Source organism: Arachis hypogaea, chromosome 19 (genome assembly GCF_003086295.3).
Source record: "Arachis hypogaea cultivar Tifrunner chromosome 19, arahy.Tifrunner.gnm2.J5K5, whole genome shotgun sequence".
In the NCBI taxonomy this organism is placed as follows: Eukaryota; Viridiplantae; Streptophyta; class Magnoliopsida; order Fabales; family Fabaceae; genus Arachis; species Arachis hypogaea.
The window spans coordinates 151,581,741-151,599,572 of record NC_092054.1 but is presented as its reverse complement, the minus strand read 5'-3'; the positions used below and the strand labels follow the sequence as shown (position 1 = coordinate 151,599,572).

At 38.5% G+C, this 17,832-nt stretch overlaps 3 protein-coding genes and 1 long non-coding RNA gene across 4 annotated transcripts; 1 reads left to right on the top strand and 3 right to left on the bottom strand.

Moving 5' to 3' along the window:
- Window positions 1-1,477: 1,477 nt before the first annotated feature.
- Window positions 1,478-4,377, bottom strand: LOC112776140 (photosynthetic NDH subunit of lumenal location 5, chloroplastic). Its single transcript, XM_025820170.3, has 5 exons — window positions 4,220-4,377; window positions 3,664-4,107; window positions 3,522-3,576; window positions 2,873-2,958; window positions 1,478-2,004 (listed from the first exon to the last, which is right to left on the bottom strand). The coding sequence occupies exons 1-5, from the start codon at window positions 4,262-4,264 to the stop codon at window positions 1,852-1,854; spliced, it is 783 nt and encodes a 260-aa protein (XP_025675955.1). The 5' UTR covers window positions 4,265-4,377; the 3' UTR covers window positions 1,478-1,851.
- Window positions 4,378-8,312: 3,935 nt separating this feature from the next.
- LOC112776536 (uncharacterized) lies at window positions 8,313-9,314 on the bottom strand. Its single transcript, XR_003190035.3, has 2 exons — window positions 8,930-9,314; window positions 8,313-8,490 (listed from the first exon to the last, which is right to left on the bottom strand). It is a non-coding gene; the product is annotated as an uncharacterized lncRNA (long non-coding RNA).
- Window positions 9,315-11,589: 2,275 nt separating this feature from the next.
- LOC112779098 (exocyst complex component EXO70C1-like) lies at window positions 11,590-13,698 on the bottom strand. Its single transcript, XM_025823352.1, has one exon. The coding sequence runs from the start codon at window positions 13,696-13,698 to the stop codon at window positions 11,590-11,592; it is 2,109 nt and encodes a 702-aa protein (XP_025679137.1).
- Window positions 13,699-16,961: 3,263 nt separating this feature from the next.
- On the top strand, window positions 16,962-17,444 carry LOC112779095 (uncharacterized). The gene has a single exon (XM_025823351.1). It carries the CDS (start codon window positions 16,962-16,964, stop codon window positions 17,442-17,444), a length of 483 nt encoding a protein of 160 aa, XP_025679136.1.
- The last annotated feature ends 388 nt before the right edge of the window (window positions 17,445-17,832 follow it).

Genomic DNA, 17,832 nt, shown 5'->3' with positions numbered 1-17,832 from the left:
AACGAGTTCAAACTTTGATTTCAGAAAACAAAAAATCGAATAGAAAACAAAGCTGGAGTTACAGAGAGAGGAACTAACGTAAATGACGAAGAACAAACCAGTGAGAAAGGAGGGGAAAAGAACGATCGAAAAAAGCAGGGGAAGACGCGCAAGAAGAAGAACGAGCAAATCTAGAAATAAGGAGAACGAAGAAGGAAACAAATCTTTTAAATTTGGTAGTTATATATACGCGGGATCTTTATATAGCGCGTGTATGGGACGTAACCCTTGCAGCGCGTTTTGGGGTTTTATTGGTTAATTAACTTGTAAAGCTTACAAGCCCTAATGGCTTGTATGCAGAGCTTTTCTAAAACAAGATATATAGAATTTAAAAAAATACACGTATCTCATTTACAAATGAGATACATTCATAATTATTTGATTTACCCAATAAACAAGATAAATCAATGTATTGTAAATTAATAAATACGTTACGAATTATATATTTCGGTAAATAAAATAATTAAATTATTTATTTAAAAAATGCCAACTTTTGCCTGTTATTGCACTCGGGTACTGCCGTACTGGTAGGGCTGCACATGGATTGGATAATATCCGCATATCCGCGGTAATTATCCGCATCCGATCCGAATTTTGCGGATATTATCCGATCCGCAGAGTCATCGGATTATATCAAATCCGATCTGCACTATGATAGAATCAGATTGCGGATTTGGCAGTGATATCCACGGATCCGATCCGCAAATCCGCATATCCGCACATCTCATATAAATAGCATAGTTTAAGAAAGTAAACCCTAATGTGATATGAATTTTAGTGTGTTATTTTATGAATTTTATATCTTGTTTTTAATTTTTTGTTGTACTTCAACTTAGAACAATTAAACTTAAATCTTGTGTATTTATTTTGTTTTTGTTTTTTTTTTTTTTGAACTTGATCCTTTTATTGATAATATTTTAAAAGTAAATAGGCTTAAACAGGTGAAAAATAAATTTTCTGAATTTTTTTCAAACAAAATTTTACAAAATCTTAAAATTATTTTTTTGAATTATGCGGATCAGATCGGATCGGATCCAGCCTGAAAAAATGCGGATATCGTATCCGATCCGATGAGTGCAGTGCGGATCGGATAGAATTTTAGGCTATATCCAATCCGTGTAGTTACTGGTCTAGTTACATTTGAATAAAATCAGAAAAATAAAATAAAAACAAATATCGATGACACGTAAGAAAAATCATTTCTAGACATGCCAATATGCCTTGCAATTATTACGAGAGCAACATCTATATTATAGATGACACATTATTTTCTAAATATTTTTCTTCGTTATATCCATTCCATTGTCACCAAAAAATAAAAACAAAAATCCATCCATTCCATAAAGTAAAGATAATGGTTTTGTTATAAAATGGCCATCACAATTATTTATTTGATCATTTAAAATGTTTTTAATATCATTATATTTGACTATTTATATTGTTTAATTTGCTATACTAGTAATATTAAAATTTGACCATGCCTCTCATACAATTTCAAGAATTTTATCAGAGTCCAATTCCAAATGGAAAAATCCACTTTGGCTTAATGATGTGGTCAGATTGGAAATGAATTTTTCTAACGTGACACGGACACCAACTCAAACTAAATCTACTGGAATACAGGTGCTAGCAGGTTCTGGGATCAGAAAGGAAACAAAAAGGTACTAAACTCAACTCAGCAGTGAAATGAAACTCTATATATAGAAATAAAGCCCCTCCTTTCTTTCTCTCTTTTTTCTCTACTCTCCCCATCCTTTGTCAACGAGCAACCGCCAATCAAAAGCGAGGATCAACAAACAAACAACCACCACATCAAGCAATTGGAAGCTCACCAGAGTCACTGATGGTAACCTTCTTTCTTGGACGGTCTCCCCGATCTGTCTCCTGCGACTCAATCAGCCTAACAATGTCCATGCCTTCCAAAACTTGGCCAAATACAACATGTCTCTGATCCAGCCATGGTGTCTGCCAATTCATCAGACAAGTTGATTAGGTCAAACCAAGGATCATAAACATTATCCCCTTTGTTTTTAATACGTATTTTAGAGTTTTTTTACTTTTCATCATAAAGAGTAATGAGTAATCAATGTCAGTAGTACTCAGAAAAATTGCAAAGCATATATGTGCAAAGGTTTAAAAATGTTGGTGATACTGATACTAAATATCAGGATAAACTATGACATGGATATAGGAAAAATTGGCAGAAAAGTCAACAATTGATACCAGCTGCAAGGCCACGGCCACAACATTCCCTTCACTCCCTTCCATCAACACTCTCACATACCCCCCACTAACCACTTACCCGACACCCTAGCAGCCCCCCTCCTCCCAATATAGGTTTACACTACCCATTATCAATAGAGAAATAAATCATAATCACAATGCCTCTCAGTGAAATAAGTCAATTCTTCCTAGTTCCAATGTGTGGAGAAAATGACAGTAACAACAGTGTCGAGTCCCAAGAAATGGTCACCATATGCAGTGAACTCAAACTCAGGTAAAGTCTAATGATGGTACCAGATATTTGATTTAATATTTCTATTTTACTCGTATTTGCAATTGATGTCCATAGCCCACAGGTTGAGATTGCAAGGAGACACTTTCAAGGTGAATGCAACTTGCAAGAGCAGGGGAAAACAGGGCAGTTGGACAAAAATAAAATAAATAAAATAAACAGAAAAGAGTAAGTTTAGTATATTTATTCCATTATAGTATTAACATGGATCAATTTGGTCACTGACATGCATCGGCCATTTGAGAACATGCCACTCCATGATTAGTGCATTTTGCCTAGAATAAGGGTAGACAAAAGAGTTGGAAAAGGATGATATACCTTCACCGTGCAAATGAAAAACTGACTTCCATTTGTGTTGGGGCCTGCATTTGCCATGCTCACAACTCCAGGTCCAGTATGAGAGACTACAGATGTTGTACATATCAGCATTGTATTTTAAATAATACTTCAACTAAATATTCAATACTCAAGATGAGAATAGAAGAAAACACCTTATTGAAAAAGTTTCTCCCCTTTTTATTTACATAAACAAAATGAAAATAAGTGAGACAATATTGATGCAAATGCTTCCATTAATTTCATTAATTTAATTTCTGAATAGTGAATACTACAATGGATTCTAGCACATGGTCAGGACTTTAGGGTCTCCTTAGGAAAGCAGACCCTCCCATTTCTCCTCCGTGCCATCAACGACACTCCCCTTCCACCCTTGATTAAAAAAATGTCCCAAACATAGCCGAATTGGCAATCTCTAGGGTTCTCAAAACACTACTGAAGTTGAGTATTACACTCAAAAATACACTCTTTCAGGTTTCAAGTTGCTTGACCATCGAAATTACTTGTAATTAACTAGTGTCAAACTTATTTAACCAACAGCCTCCCTATAGTTTGACCAAGTGGTCTGTACTTTGTAGATAAGTATGACATTTGTGTAATGAAGTGAAGACACAAGAGTGGGTAAACTCACGTTTAAAATTCTCATCTTTGAAGGTGCGCCCGTATATACTTTTGCCTCCAGTTCCCTGCAAGAAGAGAAGAGATACTTATGTAAATGCTGTATTAAATGAAACGAAGGAACATTGTTAATAGTAGTTAATACAGAGACATACATTTCCTTTGTCAAAGTCTCCTCCTTGAATCATGAAATCCTTGATTACACGGTGGAAGGTGGAGCCCTTATATCCAAAACCCTTCTCTCCAGTGCAGAGGGCGCGGAAATTCTCTGCAGTTTGAGGAACATCGTCACCGAACAGTCCAATCACAATCCTCCCAGCAAGCTTCCCAACGGGGTTTCCAATGCTGATGTCGAAGAACACCTTGTGAGTTACTTTGGACTGTAGTGGTGCATCCTCCGAACTCGCCCGCACAAAACCCCTTTGCCTCGTGGTTCTTACGAGCGGAATCGCATTCAGTCGCGGATGAAGAATCCCCCCGAGGAGCCTGTGCTTCGATGAAGTAGCAATCGCACTGCAACTGGAACTGGTGCTGATTGCGTTAAGGTTAGGGTTAGGGTTCAAACCTCTGATTCTGCTCCTGTTTCCTGAAACATTTGACTGAGCACCCAAAACACATATATTCTCAACGAAACAAATTGCGGAAAAAAAAAAAACAAATAAAGAAAAAGAAGTAGAAACGGAGAAATGAAAAGTTATCATCTTTACTTACGAGAGTTGCTGCCGCTGTTGTTGTGATGGTGAATGTAGCTGCCATTGATTTCCACCGTCTGAGTATCACCACACTGCGAAACCAATATGTAGAGTTTGATTGTTATTATCGCATTTTAGGATATAGGATATTCCCGTGCCGGCATGCACATGAATTCACCTTGAAATTACTATATTATCCCCCAATATTATTGACAAATACATAAATGACCATTTGTATCCATGAAAGATGAAAACGCTGATATATGTACTCACAGATCGAAATTAAACTTGTACCCACACAAGATGCCTTCTGTATGACAAAAGTAGCATGTCTTGGATCTACACTTAGTTCGTGGTTATCGGACTCTACGTGACTCTCCAACCCTCCAAAAGTCCTATCTACGTGAAAGTGAACGTTTGTATATGAAGGTGGAAAGGGCTTTACGCATTAAATTGAAACCCTAGCAACTTATCTTCTCCAATTTGAACCATACCCCCAAAATCAAATATTGTTGAAATTCAAGTGTACCTACAATCAGAAAGAATTATCTCGTAACCCCTGGAATATCTTTGCGCAGATTTAACTCTGCTGCAAATGATGGAAGTCACAGCAGTTCTGCAAATTCGAAAAAGATGAAGGAGAAGAAGCTCGACGGCAGATGTTTCTGTGGGAGGGAGGTTACTTTGATGGAGTCTGGCATGATTATGAACCCTAATAGATGGTTCATCAGATGTCTTTTATGAGCAGTAATGGCCAAACAATGTTGATGTTGAGGTGAAAAATTTTATTTTTGAATTTTAGTTGCATTTTGGTGCGTTTTTTTTTTTTTTTAAGACAAGAGAATACAAATACTTTGTTTGGGTGGATGAACTCGAAGAAGGATGGGAGGGTCTAACAAGATGTTTAGTCAAGAGAAAGTCGGAGCATTCTTATGCAATGCATGATGATAGATTGACTGTCACTGCAGTGGAGGAAAATCAGCAAGCATCCTCAATGATGGCTAGGAAAATAGAAAAATTTAAGGTTGAAATTAGGGGTGAAATTAGGGGAATTAGAATGTTGCTTTCAACCGTTGCGTTGGAAGTAGCGTTTTGTTTATTCTGTGACTTGTATTTGGTGATGAAATTATAAGATCTGTAAAATTGGGGATCTTTGTTCATGATAGTGAAATTTGTTCCTGATATTGGCATGATATGTTGTGTTCCTTATATTGTTCTGGTTTTTTAATTTATGATACATTGACGTAGACACGCATGCTTTGAACTTGTTGCTGCCATCTGAAATAATTTTGATAACGTTTATTTGTAGACAATGCCATTGAAAATGCACATGAATCTTCTTAAGGATCCAATAATAAGTTGAATCTGTAACATAGTAGCCTGATGGTTTTGGTTTTCAATATATGAGTTTGTTTCAAATTCAGAACAAGATGTTGTTACAAGAGTGATAAAATTAACAATAAGTTGGAGAACACTTATATATATAGATACTGCAGGTTCCAATGATTGTCACATAAGCAAAAAAAAGCAAGTATTGACAACTCAAATCACACCTTCAAAACCAGCATAACTAAGTCTACACTTCGACATACCATGAAAATGCATAACAAAATACAAGAGTTATGTATCTCTCTAAAGTATATCAAAAACAACAAAAAGCAACCATAACTAGTCTACGAAAATGGGGTCAAGTTATTGCTCCCGCTTAAGATACCATTTTTTCCTCCTCATCAACCGGTACATAAAAGGTTGGAGGCTTGTCCAGTCAGGGTTCGGAATGAAGGATTGTCTTGTAGGGAGAGACCTCTTTGTTGACCTTCTCTTGTTCACCTTTGGCCGTCCCTTAACCTCATATGAAGGATTGATTTGATTATTTTGGAGAGTCCTATTGGAGTTAGAGGATGGGACTGACTCAGGGATTGATTGTGAAAGTGGATTTCTATACGGATGTGGGATGTATTGGGTTTGTTGTTCAGGTGCAAGAGGTTCAGAGACATTGTCTTCAGAAGGGGAAACTGGGTCTGAACCATCAGTATGTATTGGTTGCTGGTCATGCTCAATAGGTTGCTAGGAAGGTTGGGACTGAGTTGATGGTGGCTCATCCGGTAGAACAGGTATTGGGAGAGGCTGAGAAATCTGTCTTGCATCAGGGGATGATGAATGTGGTGGATCTCCTAAGTGTTGGGGCAGTCTGACACTGTCCTCATTCTGGACCTCAACATCAACCTGGTTATTGTTTTCATGGGCCTTTTCCCTAGGCTGGGCCTCACCCCTTTCTTGGGCCTCCTTCACAACTTGGACATGCCCTACTATTTTAGCATCGTCATCATCTTTCACTATTATCAATCTTCTTCTTGGACTATTCTTTGGAGTTGGAATCCTTTTAGCACAGTTCTTTATTCTCATCTTTGATGGAGTCACATTCTTCTCCTCAACTAGCACATGCTGATCCATCGGATTCTCAGTATAGACATTAATTTTGTTACCGTTTCTTGCGGCTGCCTCGTACATTTTAACTATATCCATATCAGCCCTTAGTAACCTCAACCCATTATCGAGCTCCTTCCCAGGTTCTAGCCAGTAAAAGTCAGTAATAGACGTATATCCAATGTCCTTCAGCAAATCAGATATGAAAAAACTATTCAGGGTATCAACGTTAACCCTCTCAATCTCTATTATTTCTCCACCAATGTAACTAACCTTCCCACATGGCCCTCTCTCAAACTGTCCTCTATGATTAATTGACAGAGTTATATGGATGGTGGTCATTCCTGGAAGTAAAATTAAACAATACAATCAAAGAAAATATTTTTTGTAACTGCAACTAACACAAACCCTCAACCAACTATTCTAACAACTCTCAAACACATAAAATTAATAACATGGTTTGATAAGGTTTCAGAATCTGTCTAATTAGTGGCAATGACATATGAAATTTTTCAACAATTGCAAAGATGTACCTCTGTTCTTCACGAATGAAAGGGAGTGACGTCTTTGCTGTCCCCGAAGAAACGCCTGGTATGAGGCTTTCCTTGTTAATCTATGCACGATGAGAGTATTACGTGTTGGTGGTGATCGATTGGGAGTGCTCTGATCGTTTTCTCCGATTTGGGCATGGAGCCACGATGAACCTCTGCTAGGGCACAGAAGAATCTCCCGCAAAATGTGCTTCTTTTTCCAAACCTTTAGTGAAAACAAACGTTCACTTCCACGTAGATAGGGCTTTTGGAGGGTTGGAGAGTCACGTAGGGACGGATAACCACGAACCAAGTGCAGATCCAAGACAGGCTACTTTTGTCATACAGAGGGTATCTTGTGTGGGTACAAGTTTAGTTTCAATCTAGTGTGGGAACATATGTCAGCATTTTTATCTTCCATGAGTACAAATGGTCATTTATTCTTTGACAAATAAATCCTTGACCTTTTAAAATGGTGATAAATAAGTTTTTCATAAAATTTGATTATAAATACATCCCTCGTCTTTATAAATGATAGACAAATACATTCTTCCGTCTATTTATTTCTCTAAAAGCCGATAAAAATGGCTGATGTAGCATCGATATATTAGTAACAGAGCAACATGTTCGTTATGGTACTAAAGTGGCATGACCCAAAAAAAATTGAGGACAACTAAATCCCTGAACTAGTAAAACGACGCTATTTTTGGGAGCTACCTTAATTCTTCAAATTAAAGGTAGATTTTATTGCAACACCATTGTTGAAGGTTATTTGTTGTTAGGGTTGTGTTTCATGATCAGCAAAAATCATTTTCGAGCACGCAACGAGTCACATTACATTTTTGGTACCAATTAAAAACTTAAGACAGAAAGCAAAGCGTGGCACCACCGATGGTTATACACAAGCTGAGCTGACACTATCTCAGTTTGGACCTCAATCAGAAGTAAATTCCAGAAACAAATTTGTCCTCTTGATAAAAAAAATTAAAGAATTAAATTATCTTTTTTTCCTTAGGAACTGTTGTGCACATTTTTATTTTTTAAGGATTTTAGTTGTCTAATTAGTTTTTATCAACTATGTGACACATGATTGTGTTATGTCATTGTTCAAAATTGACAACAAAGTATCCCTGAGACAATCAATCAGAACCATGATGCAGTAAGCAAATATCAAATATCGAATGCAAACATTTGAGCTTTATTAATCTGATCCAAGTGTATAATATTTTTGCAGGGTAGCTCGAATCCTGCTAATGGGCAACAACAACTTGCTCTATCAAGCAGTCAAATATCATCAGTAGCACCAAATCATCTATGTCTGTATCTACAGTCCCTACAAGGCCAAAATAACATAATTCATTAAGCAATAAACATAACACAATTTGTAAACTCATACCACAATTTATTACAACAACAATGTACATAATCTGACTGTCTATTTTTCAAGACTCAACGATAACAACAACAACGCAACTTACAAGCAAACATACAAGAACAATTCACATATTAGCTTTTTTTGTCCTCTCTAAATAGGCCAGCTTCTTTTTTAAATTCACCAGCTTCTTTTTTACTTTATTCTTGCACAAATATTCTTTCACATCATCAATTTCATTGTCACAATTTAACCTATTTGTACTCTCAATTTTTGCAGCATGATCATTAAGCTAAATAAAGAACTTGCAGTAGGCTGAATTTATCAGTTACAAATTCATAAACAAAATAAATAATTCATGAACAACATCAATCTCATTCAACATTTATAACCATCTTACCTTAAAGAAGGGGCACATGAGAAACTATTTGTTGGGGTTGGTTGGCATCTTGAACTTGTAAAATATAGCATAGACTATTTACATTTGAACATCAGAGCAACGCCATCCTTCTCCTCTCTACCTTGCATACAACAAAAGGTAGAGGGCAATGAGACTCCTTGCGTGCTCAAGGAAGCTCCTTCGTTGGCCATGGAACACAACCTTAACCACAAAAACCCTCTAGCAATGGTGCTGTAATAGAGTCTGACATCAATTTGAAGAGTTAGGGCAGCTCAACAAAACGACATCATTTTTCTAATACAGGGACCTATTTGTCCTTTATCTTTTTGGGACCATGCCATCTTACCAATGTAACAGACATGTTGCTCCATTACTGACATATGGGCGCCACATTAGCCATCTTAATTGGCTTTTGGAGAGGCAAATAAACAGAGGGATGTATTTATCTGCCGTTTGTAAAGGTGAGGAATACATTTGTAATTAAGTTTTGTGAGAAACTTATTTGTCATGGTTTAAAAAAAAGTTAGGGACTTATTTGACCTTTTTTCTATTTTTTAAGTGAATAATCACCTTAAAAACAGGTTTGGTATGAAAAAAATATGGACAATCAGTATTTTGAAGACTTAAAAATCAACTAAAATAACGTCAAAAGGAAATGATAAATAGGTCTTTAATTTGTTATTTCAAAGACAAATAAGTCTTTGATTAATTAAAAATACAAAAATATCATTTATTTTTTAAAACACGAGATATCTAAGTTCCTCTAAAGGATCTATTTATTTTTATATATTTTACACGGATGGACTTAAATGTCTCATATTTTAAAAAGTGAAGGATGTTTTTATATTTTTAATTAGTTAGAGACTTATGTCTCTTTGAATTATAAAATCAATGACCTATTTGTTTTTTTCTCTAACATCAAACTTCCTTGAGAATTATATTAATTTTTAGAGTATATATTCAAATAGGTCTATAAAAAATTTCGCATCGAACATTTTCATCCCAAAAAAATTTATTATGTTGAGGTTACTGATACAAAAATAAGACATATAGATCATTGCGTCACACTTTTCAGGACCTATTTATCCAAATGAAAACAATAGATCTAACTAAGGTAGGAACTTATATATCTTATTTTTGTAAAGTTCAGAGACTTCGATATAATAAAATTTTCTTCAGAACAAAAATGTCCAATACGAAAATTTTCAGGACCTATTTGGATATATATTTTAATTTTTATTACAACAATAGAAGCTAAACTATTAAAAAAAATTGAAAAATATATTTGTATTGTTTATTATTATTATTATGACATAATTTGTCTCATTAATACTAGAAAGTCAATATTTTTAATAATAAAAAATAGATAGTTAATTAATGTTGGTTTATATATATATGATAAAAACAAAGAAAAAATATTGATCACTTATTATTTCTTATAAAGAAAGAAATATATGTTGAAGAAATTGTCAACATGTCTTCGAATAGTGCTAACGAATGGAGCGGTGGGGATCTCTTTAGTTGTTGATGGTTATGTCGGAGATGACATGTGATCGTTTTCGTGTTGTTGTGGTTCTTATTAAGTTTGTAAGTTTTTTTAGTTTGTTGATGGATATAATTGCTCTACTACTATTGTGTTGAGCTGTTTGCTTTCAAAAAAAAGAAGAAAGAAATACATTGAAGACGAGCTGACGAGTGAAATTAGATCGCATTGAGCAATAACTAAACACTAAAACATGACTTGCAAGTTGCATCATAAGGGAAAATCAGGGTTTCATAAGTGAATAATGTATTTGCGCATGTCAAAGTCAATCTTCCTTCTTTACAAAGAAGTTCACCACTGAGGTTGTAATTCTTTGGCTTCTGCAAATAGCTTATACAAATTTCCTTTTTCAAAGTATATTCTTACTTGTTAGTAAGAAACAATAGTTGAGAAACATTTTTGTTTAGATTGTTGGTTACAACCCATGAAATGAAAGGCACCCTCAACGACTATTAATCCATCTCCTTTTACTATGTCATGAAAAATGGATCAATAATCATGAGATATAACAACAAAACCAACTACAAACACAATAAAACAACAGTTTAACATGGTCACATCCACATCTACTAAACACAATTATCACCTATTAGTACAAACCGCAAAACATATTCTATAGTAACTGTTTTCCTAAAGATAACAACCAAATCCAAAACCTACTTTCAATGGCATATTATACTGGTCACCGAACATTTATATGTTTTACTATAAATTTTAATTTGGAATAACACATTGAAATTGTTCTAGGGAATGCACAGAGGAACAAAAATGCGGTACCACAGTAGATCTAAGTATTAAAAATACAGAAGATAGATTAAGACAAATTGCACTAATTTATACTAAATTACAATTGGTCCAGGATGCACCACAGTGATGCCAATAATAAAAAAAAAAGCGTCCCGAACCCCCTTAATTGAAGGAGACAGCAAAACAAATCACCTAACTAATTTGCTAATAAGATCATCAATAAATGCATTTTCATGACTTTGTTGATTAGTAAACACTATTTACATTAAAAATGATAAATATTATTAAGAAATGGAGATAGAGCACAACATCATGTGTGAAAATGAAGCATGGTTGATTATTGATGAGTCTTGTATAAAAATAAACAGTATCACGATTTCCTTTTAGTAGTACCCCCATCAAATAGTTCTTCAATTATAGCCTCAATATCTTCAGGATGATACTTAATATACTTGTCAACATGTCTACTAGAATTTAAATGGTGCTTGAATCTGCCATAAAAGGAGCGGTAAGCTGGGATCACCAAAGCAGCTATTGAAGCTCTGAGCTCAGACTTAAGCTGTTCATCACTAACCACCCAAGAACTCTGCGTTTTATATATATCTTCAAACGTGCTATTGAAACGTTTAAACTTATCTTTTAGCTCTTGTTTTGGCTTTTTATCTTTATTGGCTCTCGGGCTTAACACACTACTCGTGTTTCCTTGAAGTCCATCTGTACTAAGGCAGTTCAAAACCTTAGACCATGTTTCTGTCCGGTAATTTTTATGGTGCAGTTTTAACCCGGATTGCCTCTTTCTACACCAATTGTCACCCATGCATAGGTGAAGATCTTTGCACCCTTTCACCTTCTGCACTATGTACCTCCCATTATTCATCAAGAAAACACTTCTCAATGCAAAATCCTTATACAACATGGCCTTGTACTCAAGATTCAAGCTCAACAGGTCCATGATTGTCATTAACTGAATCGCCAAGGCTGAATTCTTAGGCGTTCCATCGTCCTCCTCTAACTCGATTTTGCGGATAGGACTGTAATAACGGCAAGTATGATAATCATCCTGAAGGCATTGTCGCAGAACTTGTTCCAATGTGTCCTTGTACTCGCAAGCATACTCCAGATAATTCATCACATAGCGCGTCAATGGATGAATTGCGCCGTTAGGAACCGGAACCCTGTCGTTGTCACCCTTAACGGAATTTTCCAAGTCGCGAAACATGGCCATGGTGGCCTCTGCTATTCGAAGCTTGGTGGTGGCTATCTCGTGCGCCAGCTCCTTCCTGCACCTCTCTAAGTAAGAACCGTCGGCGATGGCGATCTCCACCACGTCCCTCAGCGTCTCATACATGTCTAGAAACTTGAACAGCTTCTCTACGGTGAGCAATGTTAACACGACACCTTGTGCGAAGTTCAGGAAATGAATGATTACGGCGCGTGCAAGATCGCTCAAGAGGTTTTGAGATATGGATTGTTGATTGGGGAAAACTGAGGCGTAGAGCTTTTTTTCGCCGTTGAACAAAACGGTTATGCAATGTCGAACCGCGTTGTTCCACGTGGCAATCTCTCCTTCCAGCATTTCCCATTGCATTTTATGGATCTCTTCCATGCCTACGCTCACGTACCCGAACTCTTGCAGCGCGGTTTTGAAGGCGATCCTCCTGAAGCTGGCGAAAGCCACGCAACACTCCGTTTGATATCCCGCGGCGATCATGGCGCTGGCGATCTTGTTCATGAGTGAAACTTTCTCCGGAGAGAATGCAGGGAACGTTGTATCTTGATCTTGATCCTGATGAGACGATAGAGTAGGTATTATAGGAGGATCACTGAGATTTACAAGGTCAAAGGGAGAACAAAGCGCCGCATCATGAACTTGAGTAAGAGAACCGAAGGATGATGATTTTTTAGGAGGTTTAGGTTTGGATTCGGATCCGGATCCGGATCGAAAGCTGCCGTGGTAGCTGGAGGTAGGGGTGGTGGTGGTGGTGGATGATTTTGGATCCTGTAAAATGGTGCAGAGATGTTTCTCCAAGAACGACATAGCTTTTTCCAAGGAGAAGGTAGTTTTGTCCAAGACAGAGGGATCACAGGGGAAGGTAGAGAGAATAGCAGAGATCTTTGAGATGCGATCCACAACGGCGAGAAACAAGTCATCATCTTCTGCATCTTTGCCCAACTTGCTTTTACCGGTGTTGTATCTATACACCATGGAATCCAATATCTTGGTTAGACGGTGGACGCAATCAGGGACTTGTAGAAGAGGAGGAGTGGTGGCACTGGTTTCAAGGAAACCATCCACTTCCTCGGAAACTTGTAGGATGGTGTCGTGGTCCTGGAAGAATGCCGCCAGTTCCTCCTCTCCTCCGGCTGATTTCCATTGAGGACCGCCGCGAGTGGATGATGATGATTCCAAATCCTTGTCTCTCTGTTTCTGAGAAGCAGCGCTAAAATGATATGATGAAAAACTGAAGGATTTCTCCATACTAATAATGCTAACGCTATTGCATATTGCTACATGCCATTAGCTACAAATTTTTCTCTTGTTTGCATTGTTCTTGAGATTCATCAATCAAATTCAGAGCTCTAATGTCTTTCATGGACATGCATGGGGATCCGTATTGCTGCTCCTGTTTTTTTTTTTTTTCAAAAGAAAAAATTATGCCCTTTGATGTTTTTAGTTACTTGTGTAATTCTATTTCATGTTTTTTTTTTTTTTTTTACTTTCTTTTTTCTCTCTCTTTTCTTTTTTTTTTTGTTTGTTTTCCCTAGCTATTTGCCTATTTTGGTGATGACGTGGTAAAGTCTTTACCATTGACGTATATAGTAAAGTAAGAAACTATTCTAATATTTGCAAGAAATCTGTCCATCCATTTCTCTCCCAAAGCTCTTTCTTGCTGGCTTCAACTGCGCATAATTTGGATCTTCTGCGCCTCTTACGGGCTGCTTCCTCTTCATAGTTTCAAATGTTCCATTTTAGCTCATAAAAAGTAAATGACAATTATTTCGGTATTTTTTGAAAATTATAATTAAATTATTGTTTTTAATATAATTTGCATAATAAATTTAAGGTGTTTGCTACGGTTGATAATAAATTCATACGTACCGATACGTTTAAAATATGGATAAATAATACCAAGCCACGTGGAATTTATTTTTCACATCAACATTTAATTTTTATTTTTTTAAATATATATTATAGGGCAAAAAACCATAATAAGCCAATGCCAGGCCGAAATTACGTAAATAAGCCAAAACCAAAATCGTTTCAGTAATGAGTCAAACCATATATTAATATAATTCGAACCACAATGGTTCGAACTCCATTCATTAATAATTCGAACCAAGGCAGTTCGAATTACAGAGAGAAGCTGGTTCAAGTAAATCGAACAAGGTTGGTTCGATTTAGCAATGCTAGTAATTCGAATCTGGCTAGTTCGAATTATAGAGAGAGAAGCTGCATCATATAATTCGAACCAGGCTAGTTCGAATTATAGAGAGAGAAGCTGCATCAAGTAATTCGAACCAGGCTGGTTCGATTTAGTGGTAGACAGAGCAGTATATATATGGTTGTAAACGTGAGTTGCTCTCATTAGAGGGTGTAAGATGGCTAGTGAGGAGAGTTTTGTTGTTTTGGTTCACCACAGAGGATCCATTAAGAGGAAAACTCGTTCCAGTGTGAAGTTCACAGATAAGGATCATCTCTGTATTGTCTTGAATCCAACGACGAGCTATGATGACCTTGTTAGATCTATGCTGATGAAACTTGGTCTAGAAGGTGCGAAGCGGGTTAAGAAGTTTTTCTATCACATTCCAATCACGGTTCTGCAGGATACCGTGAAGTATGATTGTTTCATGATTGGTAGTGATGAGGACCTGCAAGTCATGTTTCTTTGTCGGAGGCAGTTTCTGGAGGTGAGGACACCAGAATTGTTCGCAAAGCTGGTTGATGTGGTATCCAGCTCAGGGGGTTCGAACCGGAATACCACCACGGTAGCCACGGCAGCCGGTTCCAGTTCCAGGCCTGCCGTTGCTTCTTCCTCCGTCCCTGTGTACGAGCCAGCGGTCCAACCTGTCGCCTCCCCGTCTTTTGCTGTTGATCTCAATGACGGCGTAGGCGACGAGGTAGGATCATTTGATATTCTGCCGAACGCTTTACAGGGTGTTCCACCGGTTGGCGTCGGAGACGGATTGTTGGGTGATGCAAAGGAGGACGACGTCGAGCCGGATATGATTGAGGATGACAGCGGCGACGAGGTTGGAGCGACTGAGCCTGCATTGGCGGTCGGTGGTTCTAGTTTTGGCACACAGTAGTATCCACCACATTTTTCCTCTTTGGACCTGGATGCCATGAGGCAGGAGGGGGTTTCAGGGCACTCTGTTGGATTCGGAGCTAGAGATGCGGAAGGGACTGCTGGTCTGACAGAGTTCCAGGTTGGTCAGCAATTTCAGGATAAAGATGAGGCCCTGTTAAGTGTGAAGACTTACAGCATCCGGCGAGGGGTACAGTACAAGGTAGTGGAGTCTAATTATCACCGGTATGTGGGCAAGTGTTCTGAGTTTGGGAATGGGTGCACATGGTTGATTCGACTGAGTCTCCGGCAGCGCAAGGGCATTTGGGAGGTCAAACGGTACAACGGACCTCACACTTGTCTGGCCACATCAATCTCGAGTGACCACAAGAGTTTGGATTATCATGTGATTTCGGCGTTCATTATGCCAATGGTTAGGGATGATGCATCCGTCAGCATCAAGGTGCTCCTGAATGCCACGACTGCACACTTTGGGTTTAGGCCTACTTACAGGAGGGTCTGGATGGCGAAGCAGAAGGCTATTGCCCTCATCTACGGTGACTGGGATGAGTCATACAACGAGCTGCCTAGGTGGGTGTTGGGAGTCCAGCTGACGATGCCTGGTACTGTTGCAGTCCTAAGGACGAGCCCCGTTCGAGTTGGAGGACAGGTAGACGAATCTCAAGCATATTTTCACAGACTTTTCTGGACTTTTCCACCGTGCATCGAGGCATTCCGTCATTGCAAGCCCCTAGTCAGCATTGACGACACACATCTGTATGGCAAGTACGGGGGAACGTTGCTCATCGCGATTGCACAGGACGGGAACTCCAACATTCTACCTGTTGCATTCGCACTAGTAGAGGGTGAGAATGCAGAGTCCTGGACATTCTTTCTCTCCCACCTTCGACAGCACATGACACCACAGCCGGGTCTGCTGGTTATATCGGACAGGCATAATGGCATCAAGGCTACGCTTGAGGCTCTTGACGGAGGTTGGTTACCTCCATCTGCCTACCGTGCATTCTGCATTCGACACGTAGCGGCTAATTTTGCCCTTACCTTCAAGGGCAAGGACGCACGGAGGCTTCTAGTGAATGCGGCGTATGCAAAGACCGAGGTTGAGTTTGATTACTGGTTTGATATTCTGCGGTCTGAGGACCCGGCGATGTGTGAGTGGGCGAACCGGATTGATTATTCCTTGTGGACTCAGCATCGTGATGAGGGGCGGAGATTCGGTCACATGACGATGAATATCTCCGAGTGTGTGAACTCAATCCTCAAGGGTGTCAGAAATCTCCCTGTATCCTCCTTGGTGAAGGCAACGTATGGAAGGCTTGCGGAACTCTTTGTTCGCAAGGGGAGAGAAGCTGAGGCCCAGATGGGAACCGGACAACAATTCAGTCAGCACTTGGTGAAGTGTATTGAGGCCAACTTGAAGACGGCCAGGTGCTTCATGGTGACTTTGTATGACCGGGATAACTCCGAGTTCACCGTAGCAGAGACCACTCCGACTGGTTCTTTCTCGTTGGGTAGCTACAGAGTATCGCTTGCCTCTCGGACATGTGACTGCGGGTACTTCCAGGCGCTTCATTTCCCGTGTCAACACGCACTTGCATGCTGTGCCTACTCACGGGTTACATGGACCTCTTATGTTCACAGCGTGTATCAGATTAGTTATGTATTCAGTGTGTATCGGATGGGATTCACACCTCTGATCCCGGAGGGCTTCTGGCCACCTTACGACGGGCCCACGGTGATTCCGGACCCTGACAAGAGGCGTGCGAGAGAGGGTCGTCCGAGATCCACTAGGATACGGACGAATATGGACGAGGCAAATCCGAACCGGCCAAAGAGGTGTGGCCTCTGTCGCCAACCCGGACACACACATCGGAGTTGCCCACAGCTTGGAGGATCGTCTCACACAGGAGGCCATTAGTAGCCATGTTGTTAGTATTAGTACTTATTATATTTAACTTTTCCTGTTAAATGTTATTTTTGAGCAGTTATGTAAATTAAAGATCTTTCTACATTGTACTGTGCATGCTGCGTTAAGTAATGAATATGTTATGTTTCACTTTGAGTATTGCTACAAGTCCCATAAATGCAAAATTTAATAACTAAATGTAAACATTAAACTGTTATATGATTCAATGATTATAAATAGTCACTGACCAATCCCGTAAACACCAGTTTTCAAAGTACAATACGATGAACAAACAACAAAGGAAAACAGCTATAAAATAACAACAAAAGTACATATGGCTATCATACATAAATGAACCCTAAGGAACAAAATACATCAAACGTGAATCATCTAAACAGAT